The 24,449-nt window shown below is 39.0% G+C and overlaps 1 protein-coding gene and 1 pseudogene across 20 annotated transcripts in view; one reads left to right on the forward strand and one right to left on the reverse strand.

Annotated features, from left to right (window-relative positions):
* Positions 1-24,449, reverse strand: part of Gk (glycerol kinase) — an 88,967-nt gene that overhangs the window by 51,740 nt on the left and 12,778 nt on the right. For 10 of the 20 annotated variants that reach the window (XM_087189900.1, XM_013074029.3, XM_013074030.3 and 7 more), the window contains exons 4-5: positions 15,734-15,811; positions 483-566 (exon numbers count right to left, since the gene is read on the reverse strand). In XM_087189900.1, coding sequence (XP_087046026.1) covers positions 483-566; positions 15,734-15,811 — 162 coding nt within the window. The remainder of the gene's footprint in view (positions 1-482; positions 567-15,733; positions 15,812-24,449) is intronic. The other 10 variants (XM_004850057.4, XM_087189907.1, XM_087189908.1 and 7 more) reach the window with 1 other exon arrangement.
* LOC147824362 (small nucleolar RNA SNORA1) lies at positions 13,114-13,225 on the forward strand (annotated as a pseudogene).

A 24,449-nucleotide genomic window follows, 5' to 3' on the forward strand; every position in this document is an offset into this window, starting at 1 on the left:
TGGCTTCTATTTTCCTAAATATAAAAATAAGGATTCTGGACTAGATGATCCCTAAAATCCTCCTCTTTCCATTATCTCATGATCACAGAAGGCTGTTGAAATATTTACTTTGTTTTTTTTTATAGCTAAAGACTTTAAGGTAATTAGAATACATGGAATGAATTAGTAAAAACTACTAAAGATATAAATGTCAGTGGCTGATACACTACCAAGCAATTCACAAATGCTCAAAATTAACTGAATTAAGAACAAAAAAATTAGAAAACTCATTAAAGAAGCTAAGATAGCAGAATTAGAATTGCAGAATATGAGACCAAAAGCAAAGAGAAGACCCCAAGCTGGAGGACTAAGCCCCTTGTGTAGGTCATTTTTGAGAACAATCAAAAGAAGTGACAGATCTAAATCTGGTAGCAGCAGTCAATTTCCCCCAACATGTCTGAGTTGGAAGGCTAGGAAGTGAGCAATAGCCAGGACACCAATACCTGAGGAAGTACCAGCAGCTGGAACTGAAGAGCCAGAGGAAATAACGGCAACTGGAACGGAAGGGCCAGGACAAACTGGAGCAGCTGGAGCATTAGGAGAAATAATGGCAATTTATGCTAGAGATGGCCGGTTCAAGGTCTGTGGACTCTTGCTGACCACTTAGGAATTGGTAGATCCCTTGGGTAAGTTTATCAGAATGAACATTTTTCTACACATGTGAGTGTAGGAAAAGAAAAGGAAGTAACAAGGAATAGAAAGGGAACACAGGAAGTCTCATCTGAATATCTGCTTCAGTAGCATTTCCATTTGATGAAGACCAGGTAAACATCTGCTTCTTCAGGATGGCTTTTCCTATCTGGCAACATACATGCATTCTAGTTAGAAAAGTGGCTTGGTCAGTTATTGGCCACTGAACTGAATGATGTATGATGTATTGAGGGAGCACATCCCCAGGGGATGAGGGAAAGCAATATTAAAGATAAAGAGCTCACTACAATCTCTGTGGTAGACATCGGCTAGAAGATACGAATGGGCTGCTTTGGGAAAGCATGGCCTAGGAAGCACTTTCCTAGTAGGGTGGTTGGAGGTAAAGGCTACCTCCATAGAAAGGATCAGCATGTCTAAAGGAAGCAGGGAATTGCTAACTTCCAAAATGATTAGGGGAAAAATATAAAAAGAAAATAGATGCTAGGGAGTCCAGAACATTATACAGCCTGTTTCTAGGAGGTATGTCCTTCATCTAGACAAGTAAATTGGAATTAAATGGTCTAGACAATCAAATGAATAGGTTAAAAATTTTTGGATGATGGGAAACTCATTTATATTAAAGTCACATCCATTATATGTTTGGTTGACTCAGTTTTTTCTGAAAAAAAGGTTTAAGAGTAAACAAAAATGTAGTTGCCTCAATCTCTATGGAGTATAGTTAGTTTAGTGGTGTACTAACAGTCCAGAAGAAGGCATTATTTTTAGGGTATTTAGAATAATAGGCTTCAATGTATGCATTATGTATCACAAGCATGTACTAATAAAAATTGTAAAGTAAAAAAGAATAATAAATCTTATAAATTTGCATGATTGTTGGAGTTATAACAATACAAGGAAAGAGCTAAGAAACAATATAAAAACTAAGAACAAAACAAAACAAACAAAAAACCACTAGAAAGCATCTAAATTTTTTCCAGTTGGCTAGAAAAAAAGGCAAATAGTAAATCTCTTCTGAGTGGTCTGTCCTGATAAGTGAGAGGAAGGTGAGGCTCCAGGTTGTGAAACACATTCTAAGCAAGGACTGCTGACAGTGACACAGTGTTATTGTTTCCCTCAATAATGCAATAACTATAAAACATATGTAACTACTATGTCTTAACATTCTCCAAAACTTAAGTTATTAATTAAGCTGAATAAGTGGTCATTTGCAAAGGAGTAGAGACTATAGTGATGACTGGCCCTCACTTGATGACATTTTGAGAAACAGCCTCCAAAAAAGAAAATGAGAGTGAGGGAAGCAGAAGAAAGCTAAAAGCTATTTCCTATGCTGGGCTGTGGTCTATGCCTGTATTTCCAGAACTCTGGAAGGCTGAGGCAGGAGGATTGTGAGTTTAAGCCCAGCCTGGCAACTCAGTGACTTATTAAGATCCTGTTTTTAAAAAATCTTAAAAAGCTGGGGGCTTAGTTCAGTGCAAAGGCTTCGGGTTTGACCTCCAGCATTGTAAAAACAAGCAAATAAACCTATTTCCTCATAGGGGTGTGTGTGTGTGTGTGTGTGTGTGTGTGTGTGTGTGTGTGTGTGTGTGTGTGTACACGTGCACACGCCACGGGGTGGGGGCTGAAATCTATTTCAGCTCTTAGGTGTATAATAACCAAAATGCCAATGATAAACTTGAGTGTGGGTGGCCCTAGGTAGATTTTGCATTTTTCCTAGGAAAATGTGTCATATATAAACCAATCATTTAACTGGCCTTCCTAGATGAAGGCTATTGGCCAGTTAGGAACAGTGGCTACGGCCAACACTGGAGCCAGATACAGGTCCATACTTGTTTGTTTTTCAATTTTCAGGGCATTCTCTTCATTTTTTATTTTTATTAGTACATGTTTTTAGTACATAAAAAAGCTCTGTATTTTTTATTTCTCCTGCTTAACTGTTAAGGGAAAAGGCACAGAATGGGCAGCAGAAAATCCAGGATTTGAACCCAGAGTTTGAATTCAGAATTACAACTTTGTAAGTATAGCCACAATGAATTCATAGTCTTAAATGTGATAAAAAGAGCTATTAAGGATTGCAGGTCTCAAATCTTTGCCAGCTACACTTTGGACAAAGGATTAATATGTAGAACACATAGTGGTCGCTTTGGCAGCATATACATTAAAATGTGTAGAACACATAAAGAACTCAAAAATTAACCCCAAAAACTCAAACAGCTCAATTAAATGGGCAAATGGACTGAACAGACACTTCTCAAAAGAAAAATACAAAAGGCCAATAAGTACATGGAAAAATATCCAACATCTTTAGCCACTATGGAAATGTAAATCAAAACTACATAGAGATTCCATCTTATCTCAGTTGGAATGGCTATCCTCAAGAATAAAATAAAAAAACAGTAAGTGCTGGCAAGGATGTGGGGAAAAAAGAACCCTTCTACACCACTGGTGGGAATGTAAATTAATATGGCCACTTTGGAAATCAATATGGAGGTTTTCAAAAAACTAAACACAGAGCGACCATTTGATCCAGCTATACCACTTCTTAATATATGCCTGAAGGAGTTAAAGTCAGCATACCACAGGGATACCTGAATACCCATTTTTTATTGCAGCACAAGATACAGTACAATAGCCAAGATATGGAACCAACCTAGATGAATGGATAATGAAAATGTGACATATATATATATATGTGTGTGTGTATATATATGTATGTGTGTATATATATATATATATATATATATATATACACACACACACAAAATGGAGTATTATTCAGCCATACAAATAAAAATTTTGTCATTTGTGGAAAAATGGATGTATCTGAACATCACGTTGAGTTAAATAAGCTAGACTCAGAAAGACAAATATCACATGATCTCCCTAATCTGTGGAATCTTAAAAAGATGACAAGACAGTAGATGGAAGACTATTATTAGGCACAAGGAAAGGAAGAAGCAGAAGGGGGAGGGAACATAAGAGTGATAAGAGGACAAGAATATGATCAAAATACATTATGCACATTGGAAATTCCCCCCAAATGTGAAACTAGTGGGGAGGGTGAAGAGGGATGATAGGGAAAAAGGATTAAAATACATTAGCATGTACAAATCTGCCAAAATAAAACTCATTAAACTATATAACCAATATGTACTAATAACAAGTAGAAAAAATACATGGTAAAAAACTGAAAAATCAAAGGATCCTGACCATAGTTTTTAGCCCCAGGAAAGAGTTTAGTGTTACGTGAAGAGATCTTTGTGAGACAAACTGAGAAGTAGGAGAATAAGCCTGGAAAAAATACTGGAGGTTTCAAAGTTGAAATCTAAATCAGTTTCTTTTTATTTAAACTAGCCAATGTTGAAGAATTCAATCACTGAAAAATACAGCAGTATTTCTTTACCCAGAATTCAAGGAGCTGTAAGTCACTCAAAGAACTGTGTAATAAAAGACTTGAATTTCTTTCTGTATTAGATGTGTTTATTGTATACAGCATATGGTTGGATTTTGTTCCTTGATCCATTCTACTAATCTGTGTCTTTTGATTGGTGAACTGAGTCCACTCACAATAATAATTATAATTCAAAACAATGTAAATAAAATTGATAAAATTAGCTCCAAAAACTAATTATAATCGATAGGCACTGACTTATTCCTGTCATTGTATTATTTATCTGTGGCTATTTTGCTTTTTTCCTTCCTACTTAATCACCACACCTACTTGATGCATTCATTCTATTGGGCCTTTTGGGATTGTTAACTTCATTGTCTCTGAATTTTGTTTTATTTTTTCATAGAGTAAGAAGAGTGCTTTTTATATTTTCTTCATTAATATCTTTCTATATTACATTAAAATAAAAGACGTGAAAAATCAAAACTAAAGCTTGATAAAGCTAATTTCATAAAAGTAAAAAATATTTTGCCTTCCAAAGACACAATAAAAACGCACACATTGTTACTGTTTCCAATCAAATGTGCTTAGGGGGTTTTAGGTGGTTTGCCATCTATGGCTTTTTTTCCTCATTCTTTGAAACAAAATTCAGTTTTAGAAAAATGTGAGTTCAAGGTTCCTTCAGATCTCTCAATTTTTTAATTTTTTTTTTGGTACCAGGGATTGAACTCGGGTCCTTGTGCTTGTGCAGCAGGTGGAGAAACCACTGAGCTAAATCCCCGGCCCTCCTTCAGATCTCTCAACAGATAGGTAAGTCATTAGTCTGCTTTAGCCAGGATGTTAGAAAAAAAGGCAGGGGCAAGGATGACCGATGTTAAAGTTTTAACAGTCTACATAAAGTTATGTGAGGAGTACACAGAGTTATGTGTGGTGGCGCATACTTATAATCCCAGCACTCAGGAGGCTGAGGCAGGTGGACTCCCATGAGTTCGAGGCCTGCTTGGGTTACATAGTGAGTTGAAGGGCAGCCTAAACTACATAGGAAGACCCTGTCTCAAAAAAACAAAAACAAACCAAAAAATAAGAGTTATGTGTTACATGGAACTTTAAATCTAACACCTTAGAAAAAGCATTTGCAATACCATTTGAAAAAGGAGAGCGGGGAGTGATGGTGCATGCCTGTAATGCCAGCACTTGGGAGGCTGAGGCAGAGTATTACCATGAGTTCGAGGCCAGCCTGAACTACATAGTGACACCCTGTCTCAAAAAACAAACAAACAAAAAGACTTGTGGGTAGTTTCCTTGAATACACTAAAAGTCTTCAACCAGTGACTCCTACCTATTCTGAATGTTATTTTGATGTTAAATCATAAATTTGTGCTCTACAGAAAGCTACCAAAGTGAGGGTCATAATGCCCAGGTTGGCTGTGCACATCGCTCTAATGCAGTGGTGAGTGACCTAGCCTAGTAAACAGAAGGAAACATTTGGGCAAGCCTAGTTGGGCCAAAGCATTTTACTGGTAGCATCAATAAAAGGAATGTATGTGAACATCACTGATTCAAGCCTTCTCTCATCCTACATCTGAAATACATTTGTGCTTCTTTATTAGTTTAGTATATGGTTTAAATTGCAAACCCTTTTGATTGATACTTAAGACATTAGGGTATGAAGATCACTAATAAAAGTTGGATTTGAAAGAAAAGGGCTGAACAAATGGGTGAGTGGAAGGAACCCTTTGAAAAAAATATTTATGAAGACAATGCTAAAAGGAAAAGTATCAGGGAGACGAAGATAACTAAAGAGAGAGGAAAGAAGCCAAAGGCCTGGTTCACATCAGGCCCCAAAGCTCTTGCCAATCCAACAATGACATCATCATAGTAAATGGCTGTGTCACAGCACAGAAGCAAATAGCCTTCCTCAGTATTTCACTTTTTCAGCAAGCCTCTATCATGGACACCAATGGTATCCTAAATTCTTCCATCTTGCTTTCCCTGACACTACACTGGTGGTGAGTGAATTTACTACCTACCAAATGTGCCTGAACCATAAACAAAGAAGGCGATATAAAAAGAAATTTTTAAAAATGAGAAATATAAATGGCTCCTGTGATTTACCTGTTTATAAGCAATACTGTTCATGAGTTATACAATTCAACAAGACAAAGAAAACTGAAGACAAGAACAGGCCTAGAGTGCCAGAAATTTACAAGTGGGAGAGATAAGGAAGGAAGAAAACATACAAAGAGATTGCTATGGACTGACTGTGTCCCCCCAAATTCACATGTTCAAATCCTAACCCATAATTTGGTGGCATTAGGAGGTATTTGGGAGATAGGTGAATGGGATTAGTGTCCTTACAAAAGGATAGGAAAAATCTTGTGCTCCTGTTCTCTGCTCCCCATTATACGAGGATACAAGCAGAAGACCATCATCTGCAAACCACTGGATCTGGGGGCATCTCTACCTCACACTTCAAGGTTCAAGCACAAAGAGAAATAAATTTTTATTTTATAAGTCAACCAGTCTACAGTATTTTTGTTTTAGTAGCTCAAGCAAACTAAGGTGGGAAGGGGGAGTATAAACCCACAGGCTGTGATACAAACAAGCCAAAGAAACTCAAAGACAAATCTATATGATGTTCTGGTTCTCTTTCTAGCAATCACGCCTGATGTTGCTTTAGAATAAAGCTGCTAGGGCCTGGGATTTAGCTCAGTGGTTCCGCCACCTGCCTCGCAAGCACAAGGTCCTGAGTTTGATCCCTGGTACCAAAAATAAATAAATAAATAGAATAAAGCTGCTAAGAAGTTAATGTAATGGTTATATTCCTAACTGAAGACTTACATGGAGATGTGATATCTTAGCATTTTCCTAAATAAAATACAGTCAAATTGGAGGCAGAATCTGTCCTTATCATTATTTACTGGCTTTGCTTCCTAACTAATCACTCAACTCTGTCTATTTCCTTCTCCTTCTAGCTCCCAAGTTCCTATTCTTAGCTTCCATGACACAAAGGCAAGCACCAGCCCTGCTGGTTTGTCACTATAGGCCTAGGGGTCATCACAACATCAGAAACATACAAGCCACCTAATCTTTTGTTGAACTAATTCTACATTCATTCCTATGGTCAATTCAACTACAGTAAGTTGAGATGATCACATCTATGTTATCAAATTCCAGGCCCTACATTTCTAAAATCTAATTTCTAATTGCCCAGAAATTAGCTTTGGTCACAAGTCCAATAATCACCTCATCTGAAACAGAAAGCTATCCGCTTACCCTGAATACCTTAAATTCACTTAATTTCCTTCTATTACCTCAGGCTGAAAATCCTGCAGCTCAGTTTTATTTTTCCCTCACCTTCATGCCCTATCCAATGTACAAACATACAGGTTGAATGTTTCCTCTGCAAGGTCTTACCAATTTTTCTTATCTTCATTCTCATTGCACTAAGCTCAACAACTCACTAGCAACTTTATTTATTTTGGAGATAGAGTCTATTTAGTCCAGGCCAACTGTGAACTCACTATACAGGCCAGGCTGGCCTTGAAATCAGGATCTTCCTGCTCCAACCTCCCCGTGAGCTGGGGTTATAGGTGGTGCCAGATTGTCCTTTTGAATTTAACTACAAATCAGGGTATGGTGATGCATACCTGTAATTCCAGTACTCTGGAAAGCTGAGACAGGAGGATCAAAATTCTAGCCTGGCCTGGTCCACTCAGGGACTTACAGGGAAGTCTCAAAATAAAATTTTTTTTTGGTTTTTTTAAGGCAGGGTCTCCTTTTGTAGGTCAGGCTGCCTCAGCCGCCTGAGTGCTAGGGTTACAGGTGTGCGCCACCACGCCTCACTTCAAAATAAACATTTTTGAAAAGGCTGGGTATGTAATTCAATATGAAGACCCTGGGTTCAATCCCCAGTACCTCATAAACAAACAAACAAACAAACAATGGTACCTCGGTTCACAAATACTTTTGTTTGTGAACAATTTGGTTCGCAAACAGAAAGGTTTAGCAAAATTTTGGTGTTTTTTTTGTTTTGTTTTGCGAACTCTGTATCAGGTGATGAACACAACCACAGCCATCTTTCCCACACAAACATAAACATGGTCATCTTTTCCAGAATCATGAAACAAATTAAATTTGTGAACAGAGGTACCACTGCATTTAGATTTAAATAGTAGTTGTCCTTCCTTCCTGATTCATTTTCCTTTCTTGGCTTCTTTTAAAAATAATTCCACTTGTTGCCCGGGATTTAGCTCAGTGGCAACGCGCCTGCCTCCCAAGCGCAAGGTCCTGAGTTTGATCCCTTGTACTAGGAAAAAAAAAAATCCCACTTGTTACTTATACATTACTCTTCTTTCATTGCTTATACATCCTGGATAAGATGAGGACCTCAAAACACTAACTTTATCCTGAATTCCTTTCATGTGTTATTATTACTATGTATTATTAATGCTGAATATATTTTAAGCATCACAATGAATTATTGCTATGGTTTAGATAAAAAATGTCCCCCAAAAGCCTCATGTGTGAAGAAGGTGATTGGATCATGGGGGTGGTAGACTCATTAGTGAATTCATCCATTGATGAGTTTAGTAACCTAGCTATTAGGAGGTGGAGCCTTGTTGAAGGTGGGTCATTGGGGGTGTGACTCGGAAGGGTGTATTCTTATCCCCAGCTCCCTTTGCTCTCTGCTTTGTGGCTGCCATAAAATGAGCAGCTCTTCTCTGCCCTGCCCTTTCACCATGACATTTCTGCATTGGAGCCAGGTGACCATGCATAGACTGAAACTATGAGCCAAAATATACCTCTCTTCCTTTAAGTTGTGGGTACCAGGTATTTCATCCTAGCAACAAGAAAGTTACTAGGACAAATTTTGGTACCAAAGAAGCGGGGTTGTTGCTGTGACTGTACCTGATCATGTGGTTTAGAAGCCTTTGGAACTGGCCTACAGGAGCAGTTTGGAAAGGTTTGGAGATGCCGGGTAGAGAAGCCCTAGAATACTATAAACTGAGCTTGACTCTAGTAAGTGTTCAAAAGACCAGAATGCTGATAGAAATGTATATAGTAAAAGCCAGGCTTCAAAAGGTTTCGGTTGGAAACAAGGACTCCACTGGTAGTTGGAGTAGGGGATGTGTGCTACACTCTGGCAGAAAATTTGTCTATATTTTGCCCATGTCCTAAGACATTGTGGGAGAGTCAAATTGGGGCAGTGGATTAATTAATCTGGTGGAGAAAATTTCAAGGCAGTCCAACATTTAGGGTATGACATGGGTATTTCTGGATGCTTTCGGCCAGATTTACAGCAAGAATCAGTAGCAAAATATTCATTTGAAAAGTTTTCAGTCTCACCAGAAGGTAGTACCTACAAAGTTGGGGATACAGAGAGCTAGCTCAGTTGTTGAAAAGATTAGCATTAAAGAGAAGCCAACTACTTTGCATCAGAACAATAGGAAATATGACTTGAAGGCATCTCAAGAATCAGCAAAAGGCTGGGGATGTAGCTCAGTGGTGCTGTGCCTGCCTGGCAAGCGCAAGGTCCTGAATTCAATTCCCAGTACCAAAAAAAAAAAAAAAAATGAATAAGCAAGACCCTACCCTTTGCAGGGTCAAGGGTGCAAAGCTGTAGCCTTTCATCTGAAGAGAAGCTCAGGGTACCCTGGTTATTCAGGGACCCAGAGGGAAATGTTTCCCTAAGTTCTGCCATCCAAGTACTTAAAACGCTGCTGTATTCACGATCCTCGCTTCTGCTCGAGCAGGCAGCAGACCTTGGCATCATCCACATGGCACTGGTTTTACAAGCATGCAGAATAGAATCTAAGAGTTATAGGTCATGGAGGCTTCCACCCAGATTTCCAAAGAAGGCCCGGGAGGCCAGGAAGTGTGCCCCTGTCTTGTTTTGCTTTGTATGTGTGTTAATTTTTGATAGAAAACTAGACATTACATATGAAAAACTCTATAGAGACAACTAGACACTCTAGATGCTGTTGTTTTCCTTCAGAAAGGATTTACTTCTGTTTCTGAAAGTTATGATACTTGCATTAGCAATCTCAAATAATCTTAATCCAAAGAGTCATATTATTTGAATCTGGGCTCCAGTTCCTGAGAACCATTTTACCTCACTTTTAGGACTTGGGCCTTCACAGTCTCAATCCAAAACCTAGGATTTTACCAAAACTCACCCCAACCCTTTGCAACCCCATACATCATCTTTTCCTCCCTATCTTCTTTCATGAACCTATGAAAGTGCTACTTAGCGTCTCAGATCCTTCTTTCAGAACCTATGGATATCCCTATGGGATAAGCAACACCGAATGCCAGACTTCAGTCTCTGGGCTTTCCTTCTCTATTGGATTTTGGTCCCACAATTTATCACTGCCCTGGTAGCCTCCTAGCTCCTCAGAATTCTGTTACATTTTTCTAGCAGTTCTCAATATATCAGTGTGTTTAAAACAACCTTTTATCCCAAGCTGCCCAGTGTTACCAAGTCTACACTTTTATGTATGGCTTTCAGTGTATCCTCACCAAACCCTACACATACAAATTAGAACACATGATTGTGTATGTTGAAACTGTGGCTTTATTTCAACTTAAAGTTACACGACAGTGGACATGTTATAGGGCTTTTCCATAATTAATATATAAAATAAGGTGAGTAAAACCTGCATCACAGGGTCTTTTGAGATTACATAATTTGGATAAAACATTTAGTACAATCCCAGAGTAATAGCAGTTAGTACATAATAAGCATTATATGGGCTGGGGATTTAGCTCAGTGGTTCCGCCACCTGCCTCGCAAGCGCAAGGTCTGGAGTTCGATCCCCGGTACCAAAAACACCAAAACAAAACATAATAAACATTATCACTGCCAGCTCAACTAAAAATAAGTCAGCAGGCAGGTGTGGAAATACACTCCTGTAACCCCAGCTAGAGGCAGGAGGATCACAAATTCAAGGCCAGCCTGAAAAACTTACTGAGACCTTGTCTCAAAATAAAATTCAAAAAAGTGTTGGGGATGTAGCTCTGCTCTAAAGTGCATGACTAGCAAGCACGAGGCCCTGGGTTCAATCCCCAATACCAAAAATAAATAAGTCAACTTACACTCAAATCTGATCAATCACTCTTTTGCGAAATATGTACGTACATTTTCACCTCCACAGTGCATTCCCACTATTCCTCAATTCTCCCTTTGCCTAATGCAATCCAACACATACTTTAATGAAATTTAAACCCCACAATGAAAATTATGCCAAAAATTAAAAATCTTGACATGGATTTGTTCTAATTCCTATTCAGCTTAGCAGCACATTATTATCAGCTATGTCCTAATTTCTAACTAGATTATAAAATGCTGACAAAAACAATCAGTATATTTGCATCATTTATAATGCTGAGGATAATATCAAATACAGAAGACGTTCTCAAATCACATATGTAGCTCAGCATAGAAAAAAGTTCTTCATGTATGAATAGGGACATTTAAATTGATAATTCAATTCAAGAGGAGAAGAGAGGTACAGAGGGAGACTAGTAGAAGAAAAGTAGATTAAGCACACTGCAGAACCATTTTGGGATATTTACTTAAATTCTGCACTACAGAGCTGGGGGCGTGGCTCAGTGGTAGAATGCTTACCTTACCTAGTGTACATGAGGCCCTGGGTTTGATTCCCAGCACAGAAAAAGAAAAAAATAAAAATAAAAATAAAAATAAATTCTTTACTGTAAGTATAACTTCAACTATCTTAGTTGTCTTATTTTAAAATGACAATTCCAAGTCCAAAGTGCCAGCTGGGCATGATGGCACACATCTGTGCCCCTAGCACTCCAAGAGGCTGAGGCAGGAGGATCACAAATTAAAACCTAGCCTGCAACTTAGCAAGACCCTGTCTCAAAATAAAAATTAAAATAAAAACGGCTGGGGACACAGTTCAGTATGAAGACCCTGGATTTAATCCTCAGTACTACATGCATGCACATGTGCACACACACACATACACACACACTAACATGCACACACACACACAGTCCAAAGTTCCCATTTCATAATCCAAGGTTTATATTTTAACAGGAACTTTCTGGTTCCCTTAAATAGGTCTTTGCTTGAGGAAAAAAAGTCAAAGTCTACTGTGAATTCTTATTATTTTATGTTGCTTTAGTATCCATTTAAACATAAGCTTAATTTTTCATACAGAAGCAGGGCTCAGTAACCCCTGGCACAATTTTTAATTCTCTACCTCCTCCCAGTCCCTCAAGGGGCTTGGTCCAGATATTTGCCTTATACCGCTTCCTCCTGGTAAGCATCTCACTAAAGGACAACTATATAAAGCCTACTTGACTGGCCCCACTGTCCCCTCACAACCGGCATGGACTGTGTGGGTGTCAGTGACCACCTTCCAGTAACAAGTGACACCCTGAAACTCGTGCTTGCTGTACAATTCCTTTCAGGAAGGGGCTGGGGATTTAGCTCAGTGGCACCGTGCCTGCCTTGCAAGTACAAGGTCCCGAGTTCAATTCCCAGTACTGGACCAAAAAAAAAAAAAAAAAAAAAGACAATTCCTCTCAGGAAATCCATTTGGATAATACTCTGACCCCAGTATAGGGGTTGCCTGCTGGTCCCTACCAGCCTGCATGATCTAATTTCTGTGAATGTGGTATCCAGGCATGCTGTGTACCTGCTAAAGACCTGAAAGTAACAAAATCTTTATTTCCATGTTATTGTCTCCTACTCAGTGAAGAGGTGCTTCCTATTTTAAAGATCCCAAATTACAACAACAAAAAAATACCTCAACTAGTTCTAACAGTTAGCTAAGATTAATCCATCAAGAAGAGCTGGCTCATCCCTATAAACTTAACTACTCAGGAGGCTGAGGCAGGAGGATGGCCAAGTTTAAGCCCAGCATGGATACCTCAGTGAGATACTGTCTTAAAATAATAAACTGAAAAAGAGCTGGGGATATAGCTCAGAATAAAAGTCCTACGTTTAATCCCTAGTACAGAAAGAAAGGAAGAAAGCTCTCCTAAATACTATTCATTAACAAAGCCTCATTCTAGATGAGAATGGGCACTATTGATTGGCTAAAATTGAGACACAGGTCATGCTTCCATCACAGTAAACATATTACAGTGGTGACAATGAGACCTGTAACACTGTACTCAAGAATAATGAAAAATGTTGACTTTCAATATTAGAAATGAATGATTAAGGAATAATACAGAATCTAGATCATGTGCCACAACACCAATACTATCTACAATTCAAATTCTAGGCTCCTAAAGTGCTGGAAGGAATTTGGATATAAGATAAGACCCCAGGAGTTTTGAAGTTGTCACTCTCCATAATTCCCAGTGGAGATAAAAAAAATTTCGGGCAGATAAGATGACTGGATTAAGCATCATTTCTTTGAAAAAGGGCTATTTTGAAGACAAAGAACTTCATTAAAGTGACCTTGAGTACTGAAGGAATCACATGTGACATTCCTTAAATAAAAATTTATTTAATTTTTGCTGAATGTCATATTTATTTAAAAGCCTTTTTATAAAAGCCTTTTTACAAGTGTTGTAGTAAAAAAAATACTATTCATTAAAATTGTAATAGTCTGCCTTACTTAATATACAAAACACACTGCTCATGAGAATGAAAACAAAATAAAGTTTTAAAAAATATACTTTTGTGTAATAGAATCTTTATTTGCAATCCCTTGATATTTTTTTGGATTTCTTTCATCACAAATACAGCTAAGCATGGTGGTGCTCGCCTATAATCCCAGCACTCTAGGAGGCTGAGATAGAAGGGATTACAGGTTCGAGCCCTGCCTTGGTGACTTAGCAGGAACTATCTCAAAATAAAAAATAAAAAAGAGCTGGGGATGTAGTTCAGTGTGAAGCCCTTGGGCTCAATCCCCAGTACCACAAAAACAAATAAATATGGAACACATATTGCATGTTTTCTTATAATACAATAATATTTAGATATCTTAATTTTTCTAACAATTATTACCAAAGAATTCATGCTACTCTTACAATGCACCTTTTGTACATATTTTCTGCTTTGATATTTACTACTTTTGTCTAATCAATATTAAAGTAACTATACTACTAAAATAACTATAAAATAAAAACAGCTCATTCTAGTTGGGTGGTAGTATGCTTTTGTAGTTCTAGCACTCCAGAGTCCAAGGTGGAAAGGTCACTGGAGCCCAGGAGGTCAAGACCAGCCTGGGAAACTTAGCAAGATTCCATTTCAAAAAAAAAAGGAAGAAGAAAAGAGCTTACTCTATAAGTGATCTCAACTCTGACGATTCCTAGCCCCATTCCCAGCCCATAACCTGGTATTTTATTGAAAAGTAATTGTGCTTTGCAGCTAGGCATGGTGGTGCCAATAACCCCAGCTACTAGGGAGGTTGAAGCAAGAAGATTGCAAGGTTGAGGCCAGCCTGGGTAATTTAGCAAGATCTTGTCTCAAAATAAAATTCAAAAATGAGCTGGTGACACAGCTCAGTGGTAGAGCACCTGCCTACCATGCACCAAGGCTCTGGGTTCAATCCTCGATATGGGATACAAAAACCAAAGTCTTTTAATAATTATACATTTACAACACAATTTTCCTTTTAGGAAATGTCAATATAATTTAGTGCTCAACAACTGTCATGTGCTAAGAATGTTTGTCAAAAATACTCATGATCATTTACAGCAAGATGTGATACCTAAAAGTAGTACATATGAGCTGGGTGCGGTGGAGCAGGCCTGTAATCCCAGTACTCTGGGAGGCTGTGGCCAGAGAATAGGAGCCTGGAGCACAGCCTGGGCAATTCAGCAAATTAGCAAGACCCTGTCTCAAAAGAAAAAAAGAAAAAAAGGGGCTGGGGACACAAGTCAGTGTGAAGGCCTTGGGTTTAATTTCCAGTGCCAAAAAGAAAAAGCAGTATGTGAGATTCTGCGTTTTTTTTTTTTTGGTACCGGGGATTAAACTCAGGACATTGTGCTTGCGAGGGCAGGCACGGTGCCACTGAGCTAAATCCCCAGCCCAGATTTTGAGTCTTTTAACCCCAGCCAAAACTGCCAAATTTGTAGCAGAAGCAGCCAAAATTCCAGTATTTCACTTTTGTAGCCTCAGAAAAGTGATTCCAATTCTTAGATGGAAATAATACACAGGGTCAGGGATGTAGCTCAGTGGTGCCCCGCCCACCTGGCAAGTGTAAGGTTCTGAGTTTGATGCCCAGTACCAGAAAAACAAAGACACAATACTTTATAGACAGGTGAATGAACACTTATAATTGTGATTTTTGTTTGGTTTTTCGTTTCTTTTGAAGATAACGATACACAGTATATTAACTATTGTTATTCTCTTACTACTCTGTTATGAAATTTTGATGTTTTTTGAGGGTATGAGGAAGTGAGATCTCTTTTAGATGGCTGAAACACAGGGATTATGAAACAGTTGTCAACATTCCCTCTTGTATAAAGCAAATAATCAGCAAAAGGAAAGAACATGGGAGAAAATGCATTCAATACATGAATAAATATGGCCTAAAACTTGTAAATATACAAGAGCTAATTGCTTAGATGACTCCTCTGCCCATCCCACTACATTATGGAAACGTGACCACATGTTCAAGGGAACTGAGGCTCTGTACTGGACTTCCATGCATGGTGGCTTACCCACGGCATTGTAGAGGGGCTCTCCAGTAAACTTGTCCCAGACTACCGTGGTCTCCCTCTGGTTGCTGACACCGATAGCTTCATAGGGAATGATAAACAGAAGGGAGGAGAAAATTAACTAGAATAGCACTTCAGGAAAACAGCTCACATCTTTTATTATTGACACAAGTAAGCATAACAATTTTAAAAAACCAACAGTAAAACATTTGCCGTGGTATTTATTTTGCTTGAGTGACCCTGGGAGAAGTGAACACAAGATGTCAAGTTTTTCTTTTTACTTCTACATGCTCCTTCCACTTCACTACCAGCACACAATGACATGGAGCTGGGTCAATACCCAAAAAAAGGGCTCCAGGTTGCCTTCAGGAGTGCAACAGCTTTCCAAGTTTATAACTGATTTATTATTCTGAGCAGACCAACAATCAACAATCAATCACCTCATTCATTTATTTAGCAACTGATACAAGAAATTTCCTTTCTTACATGTGTGTGCAAGAATGTGCATACCTATATTTTAATAACCACAGACAAAAATCCTTCATGCTGAGCAATTTTATATTATGATTGGTTAGGAAATCAGTTTTATTCTTATATTTTAATAATATGTCATAACACATAGCAGTTTGAATCAGATATAAATTTAATATATAATGGCATTTACATTAAACTGACCTATATAATTTATATAATTTAGGTGCTATATTTACAGTTAGTGTAAATAAAATATTAATGCACACCATCTGAATCAGATCAGTTTGATTTTGGTAAATCAGGGGTTCTCAGACTTGGCTTCAGAATCAACTAAATTTTAGAATCAACTGGGAGCTCCTAAAAATACCAATGCTTAAGCCTTGGTCAAAACAATCCAATGTAAAAGATTAAAAAAGAATTATGTGACCTGGGATGGGATCCGAGCATTGGTATCTGTTCCTAAAATTCCCAAGGTGATTCTACTGTATATTATGAGTGAGCACACGGGGATAAAGGATTAAGCTCTTCCAGAATTTAAGATTATGACAGACCGTAAAGGCTATGTAAGCAACAACACTTTTTTATGCTTCAATCTCCTCTAGAGCTATCTGTCATGTGACCAGCCAGACAACACTTCCAGTGACAAGATGGTCACTGCATCTCTTACGGTAGACCAATGTCTGCTGGACAACTTTGGTATTTAAAAAAATCCATGGGCTGAGGGTAGACTTTATGGTAGAACAGTAGCCTAGTGGGTCCTTGGGTTTGATCTACAGCACTGCAAAAAAAAAATTCATTTTCCTTGTAACTTCCAGCTACAAATCTTAGCCATATTTTTTGGAGATATAAAAAATACAATCTGGTGGGAGAGTTTTGTCAGTTTTCTTTTATTGGATGATCATGTTTTGAGTATAATGAAATTTATCCTTTAATTCATAATCAAAATAGGTACAGATACCACATTTCATAAATACAAAATTAAATTCACTTTTCTGTAGGCTGTATTATGCCTATAACTGGTAATGCTAATTGTAGCAGAAACAAAGTAAAAAGAATTAAAACATCCAAAAACTACACAGTGTTTTTTAATTGCTAAAACTACTCTAACCACAATGTTACACTGGATTTAGAACAGGTTAATGTACAATACCTTCATTTATTTAAACAAATTTATTTTTCAGTTATAATTTGGTGAGCTGTTTTCTTTTCCTACTGGCCCTTCATTAAGTTTTTCTGCTGCCTTATTCACTCATTCAGACTTAATTTTTCTTTAGGAAAGTTATTTCAGAATTCTGTGTCATAAAATGTAGTATTATCTTGTTTTAGCAAAATTCACCTACCTTTTTAGGTACTAGTTACCTAGCATTTCTGATAAATATATATGCATGTGCCTTGTTTAAATGCAATTCGTAAGACTTCATGTTCACAACTATGTATTAGGGTAATAACTGTTCATATTACCAGGGATTCGGTAAATTACAAAATCATTTATTGTAAGATTTTTCTACTTAAAATTGTCTTGGTATTGAATAACTTCTATACTCTCAGAAAAAAAATATGGTCAATCTTCCTTCCATATGCCAATCTTTCAAAAACCTGAAGTAGCTATTTTGTCCCTCAAGTCTTCCCTTCCATTGTCTTGGCTAAACAATCTAATTTCTTTCAACTGCCTCTGCTTCCATATGGCATGGTTAAATGTCTCTTTACCCACAGCTCCTAGGATATGCAACTATCTTCCATATCATTCCAACTATACACCCAGAATAAAACAGTACGCTAGCAATGTTCTGACCAGCACAGAGCTGAGGGCAATCAGCTCCCATATTCTAATACTATCCATCCAATGCAGGTATACTCACTTTATTTGATACTTTTTCTAGTGGTACAAAGATGACTGAAAATCTGCTTTAAGAAACTAAGAGGCATAAGAGGACTAAGAGAAGAGAGTCAAGGTTGTTTATTTGTAAAAATAGAACACAGAACTGTTCACAGGAAGAAATAAAGAGGACAAGTGAAGGGTGGGGCTAGGAATCAATGGGACATAGTCTTGATGTGTAGTGACAGGTGAAGAGATCAGCAGCACAGGTGGAGGCAGGAGCCCCAAGAGGGGCGGACTGTTGCTTCCCTTATGATGAAGGAAAGGGAGCAGAAGATCCAGATAGAAAGTGAAGGAATTAAGGCCCCAAAGCCTCAGCTTTCCTGTGAAGTAGCAGGCAAGACTATATGCTAAAACAGGACCAAGCGAAAGTAGTAGGATCAAGAGTTTGGGGAAGAAGCCAGTACAGTGGCACATTTCTGAAATCTCAGCTACTTAGAAGGCTCAGCCAGGAGGATGGCAACTTCGAGGCCTGTCTGAGCAACTTAGATAGACCCCATCTCAAAAGAAAGGGGAGGAGATGGGGAACTATAGCTTAGACTGAAGCCAGACAGCCAGGATTCAAATTCCAATTCTGATTCTCCTGTTTTGTTTTGTCTCTGCAAAATGGAGAGAATAAAAGTTCCTTCCTTACTGGGTTACGGGGACCAGCTGATGTATATTAAAACAGATGCCTAGCAGGTAGTAAGTGCTCAGTAAATGTTGCCTACTGCTACCGTCATTATCATCATTTTGCTGTTGTCACTGTTGTTTGAGGTACAGGGAATTGAACCCAGGTCTTTCACATTGAGCAACATCCGCAGCCCTTTTTTATTTTGAGACAGGGTCTTGCTAAGTCACTAGATTGTCCTCCTGCCTCAGCCTCCCAAGAGTGCTGAGATTATAGGCATGTACCACTACACCCAGCTTGCCACTGTTATTATGGTGCAGTATGGAGTACCAGTTGCAGAGAAGGGGATTAAGCTGAGCAAGACACAGAAAGTAATTCAGTAATGGGTTGCTTCAATGGAGTATTGTGAATGTAGTACAATTTTGGAGGTCACAACTTTACAAGTTGGAACCACAATAAATTCATGGTCAGTGAAAGTCTCCTATTTCCTCCTCACCACATTCATTTTCCTGTAAACCAGCTGGCTGCTCCCTTAGCCACAATCCTAGCTTCACTATTTTATACCCATCCTGCTTTCTTTACTGGTTCCTTCTGACTAGTATTCAGAATAGAATCTGGAACTATTTTCATCCGATTCTTTGGTCATCAGTTCCTCCCTGACTACTTCCTTCTCCTTTATCTTTGTTCCATTTCTTCATGGTAAGTAAAATTGCTTTTCTTGCAGACAATAAAAGTCCAGTGAAATACATTCTCTGGATTCTCTTCCAGCCAGACATCTTTAATACTGGTTCCTTCCCAGGGCACACAGGTCTCATGCAATGCATCTGAGCTGTTCCCATGTTCTAACCTCTTGTCATTTTCCCTAAAATCCTTTAGGTTTTTAAAGAATAACTTCTCTGACTCTTAATCCTAGCATGCATGCCATTCTTAATGACTCCAAATTCTAATTTTATTTTTCTCAGAAAAACAGATTCAGGTTTTGTAGTTTCCTACCATAGTTCGTGTGTACCATTTAGAGGTATTGAATATTATATGCATGACAGACACATTTCCTGGCCTCACAGTCTTTTACATGCAGATATGACAACCCATTAACCTTTATAAAACACAATGTATTACTCTTGTATCTAGAAGATTCACTATTTTTTAGGGGGTGTTTTTCTCTATACTGAGTTAGTAGTAAAATTGAACTAGTTAAAAGCTAACATCCAAAGTATCTGGCTAAATGTTGTATAAAGTTGTCTGTGAAGTTATAATCACACTTAAGAAATACACTTAGAAAAATGTCTTTGGACTTCAAGGTATTAATAATTGTTATCTTGATAGAATTATACATGATATGAATCTTTTAGTAGTTTTTTTTTGAGGTACTGGGGATTGAACCCACACTCCTGAGCATGCTAGGCAAGCACTCTACCATTGAGCTACATCCCCATCCCCTCAGCCCTTTTAAAAAATGTATTATTTTCTTAAAAATGTATTCATCTACAAGCTAGACCTTTCTGAGTTGCCCCAGCTAGCCTTGAACTTGCAATCCTCCTGCCTCTGCCTCCTGCGTAGCTGGAATTACAGGCATAGGCCACTGAGCCTGGCACATGAATCCTTTTTGAAAAATAAAATCAGGCTAGAGGTACAGCTAGGGGTGGAGGGTCCTTGCCTAGAATGTACAAGGCCCTGAGTTTGATCTCCAGCACTGAAATAAACAACCAATAAACAAGTAAGTAAATAAATGGAACACATTTTTGACAAAAAACTAACAGGAGCAAAATAAGAGCTTTAGAGGAAGGATCTCTAGCTACAAGGACCATGTGGGCATAGGCATAAATTTTTCTAAACAATCAAAAACTTATAGTGAAGATGCATATTTGACAATTACAGGGCTGGGGGTGTAGCTCAGTGGTAGAGTGCCTGCCTAGCATGTATGAGGCCCTGAGTTCAATTCCCAGCACCACAAACAAATATCTTAACAGATCACTGCAAACAAGGTGTTATTGCTGGTGGAAAAGTTATTTTGGGGGATGAGGTGACTTGCTGAAGCCCCTGAAAGTCTGAGTCTAAGAGGTGACAAAAATGTGTGTGAATGTCGAGTAGGGCTAAGCACTGAAGGAATGGCTGTGTGAGTTTTCTGGTGCGTGCATGCGTGCGTGCGTGTGTGTGTGTGTATGTGGTACTGGGGATTGAACCCAGGCCTTCACACTGGCTGGGCTAGAACTTGTTCCTGCCTCAGCCTCCCAGAATCCTTGTATTACAGGCAAACACCATCAGGCAGTGGTTTTTCTTTTCTCTATTGGTGAAATAACTGCTTTGGATACAGAAAATTTAATTCCTGAGGATTTTATGGCCTCATCTTTCAAACTGTTTATGTTGAGTTTTGCTTCTATCACGTGAAAGAAAATGAATGAGAGTGTCTTGTATTCTAATTTCTGACACTTTGTATTTCCTTAAGTTCTGTGACAGGCAAACAGAAATTCCTGACTCTGCCAAGAAGAAGCAGTCCATTTACTTGCTTTGGGCTAGAACGGACTGTTCAGCTAGAGCTGTTGTTAATTTGGAAGGCACTGCTCTTAGCAACCTAAAATCAACAAACTTTCTGACAGATAAGGACAACTAAAATCAATGAATCAGGAATTTGTGAAAGAAATACAAATAGATATGATGAACTCTGTTAATGATTATCATGTTAAGACTATAAATGACATCACTCTTCAGCTGGCAAAGGTAATTTACTTGTCACACAGAAAACATCAGCTGACGTAGTTTGTGAGATTATCATCGGTGTGGCTCAGGGGAAAAAAGCCCTGATCTAGGAGGTTGTGAGGCTGTGCTTTAATGCTGTCCACCACTAAAGCGCTGCGGGACCTTCAATGAGTCCCCTTCCCTCTCTGCAGATAGAGGGAGTTGGTCTAGGTGATGGAAGATCCTTTACAGCTTTAACAGTTTATGATCTGGTGTTCTACAGAGACAGGCAAAAAAGCCTGGCCTTTGGCAATGGTAATTCAATAACTTATCAGGGAAAAAAATAACACCACTGCTTTGTTTTGTTTGATTTTTTGTACTGGGAATCAAACTCAGGACCTTTCGCTTGCCAGGCAGGCACTGTGCCACTGAGCTACATCCCCGGCCCTCCACCACCACTTTGTATAGAGGGCTTGTGGGATGTTCTCATCCTTGGCCACTGGTTTCTAGTTGTACAGAAGGAATGGCTGGGTCACTGTGGCTCAGACATGGCTTTCACACTGGTCGAACTCAGAAGAGTGTAGAGAAGTGTGTGTTCAGTTCTGACAGACTAGATAGTACAAGTGGAAGGCAAGTCCCTTGTGCAGGAGTTGTGTGTCATCTTCACATATACCACAGAAACCAGAGATAGAAGGATGGTACCCAAGTGGGTCCAGAAGGCCAATATGTTACAATCTACCTTACCTGTAAGGAAGGTAGAACAAGGTTAATGCCATGATCACCTGGAAGTGCATTCTGAACATGGCTTTAAACTCCATGGATTACCTAGGTGTTCAGTAGTGACGACTTTGACAAGAATGTGCTACCAAGTGCCTGTTATATGTTTACACTGTTTAGAACATGAGAGCTACAAGAACAGCTCAAAGAAATGTTCAACAGAGCTGGGCTTGGTGGTGCACATCTGTAATCTGAGTGTCCTGGTAGCTGAGGCAAAAGGACCTCAAGTTCTAGCCCAACCTGGGCAACTTAGCAATTTAATAAGACCCTGTTTCAAAATTAAAAAAACAAACAAACAAACACCAGAAAGGGCTGGAGGTGTAGCTCAGTATGAAGGCCCTGGGTTCAATCCCCAGTACTTCAAGCAAAAATAAATAAATTAATGAAAGACCAACAGCAATCACTTTGATGTAGAGGTCATCTAAACCTGGGTGACTACAACTTTAAAAGAAGTTTGAAGCACTACTACTCAGATGTAGGGAGAAAAAAGAGCAGGATTTATACATGCATGGCTTTACAAAAATGTTAATACCAAATTGCTCCTAGGTGTTTTTCTTTTAAAATGTATTAATAGCTGGAATAACTACATTATTGTTACAATCTTCCACTTATCTGTGGTTATTGGATTAGCATGCTTCCCCTACTCGACCCTCAGCTACATGGCTCTATTCATTCTCCACTATATCCCTAGCACACTTTCCATACAACTGGCATTCTGTGGGCTTGCTGAACGTCTGGTTTGAGTATGTGTGGTCTTTGTTTTTGATGGGTTAACATTTTTTTTTTTGGTACCGGGTATCGAACTCGGGACCTTGCACTTGTGAGGCAGGCAGTGGAACCACTGAGCTAAATTCCGGGCCCTCTTTGTTTTTGAAAAAGTTTTTATTTTTACAAATTGGAAAAATTCTTAGGAGTGACAGTGAGTCTCAAGCCAAGATGATGTGAATCGTCTCTACCTATGATCAGACTAAGGGAAAAAAAAAACCAGCTCTTGAATGGAGAAATTGAAAAATATAAGCTAGAAAACACAATTGCCACATTAAGCTTCTGCCCTTCATGCTATTACAGTATATGAATCTTGGGTGACTGGATTATTTTCTTTCTCCCTGTATGAATGACAAAAAGCCAAATGTAGGCCGGGTGTGGTGGTACATGCCTGTAATCCCAGCACCTGGGAGGCCAAGGCAGAAGATTTGCTAGGAGTTGAAGGTAGGCCTGGTCTACAAAAAGACCACATCTCAAAAAGAAAAGGCAAGTGTAGACAGATATTATATTAAAACTACTAAGAATTAAGAGCGATCACATACTTTCAAAGTAATTATTTCAGGAAAAATTTACAAGTGAAGTGTTTGGATTTTAAATAACCCTCCCAGACCTGTTCCTTTTGCTAGCTTTTCACACCTCAATAGAATGCAACACCATCTAGCCAGGAGCTCCAGCAAAAACCCAGGGTATAGTGCAATGGTAGTGGGCCCTGCTTAACATGCGTAAGGCCCTGAGTTCAATCTGTAGCCCTGCAGAGGAGAAGAGGAGAGAGAGAAAGAGGGAGAGAGAGAAGAGGGAGAGAGAGAGAGAGGAAGAGAGAGGGAGAGAGAGAGGGGGAGGGAGAGGGAGAGGGAGAGAGAGAGAGGGAGAGGGGGAGAGAGAGAGAGAGGTCCCCAGCGCTATCTTTGACTCATCTTTTCCTCTCTCCCCACCATTCTGTTACCCTCATTTCCAATCCATCAGCAAGTTCTGGGCCCTTCCTCTCCTCCATGCTATCAACTCAGGGCTCCCACGGCAGCCTCTGAGCTGGTCACTTAAAGCGCCGCACAGTAATCTGCTTGTATAGTAGTCAGGGAGCCATCTTTAAACTGTAAATCATCCCTCACTACCTTGTTGAGAGCCTTCTCATGGCTCCCTGTGATGCTAAAATCCAAACTCCCATGTAACTGTGGCTGAAAAGGCTTCACTCACTTCCTGATTTCAGTTCCTACTTCAATCCCCACCCACTATCAGCTCTCACACCTCAACTTTTTTCCCCCCATGTTTTGAGACAGGGTCTCACGGTGTAGTTGAGGCTGGCCTTGAACTCACAGCAATCCTCCTGCCTTAGCCTGGGATTATAGGCATGTGTCACCATGCCTGGCATCCTCAACTTTCTTTTACTGTTCTTTTGCCATGTTGGCCTCTCTGACTCAGGAATGTCCCAAACTTCTTGCCACAGGCCCTTTGCATATGCAAACACTTCTTTTCTTCAAACACTCTTCCCCCAGATAGTCACATGGCTGTCCCCCTTTGGCATTGGAAATCTCAGCAAGTGTCAC

The sequence above is a fragment of the Heterocephalus glaber genome, unplaced genomic scaffold (assembly GCF_053883595.1).
Source record: "Heterocephalus glaber isolate CG9 unplaced genomic scaffold, H.glaber_assembly_v1.0 deba00001547, whole genome shotgun sequence".
Taxonomy (NCBI): Eukaryota; Metazoa; Chordata; class Mammalia; order Rodentia; family Bathyergidae; genus Heterocephalus; species Heterocephalus glaber.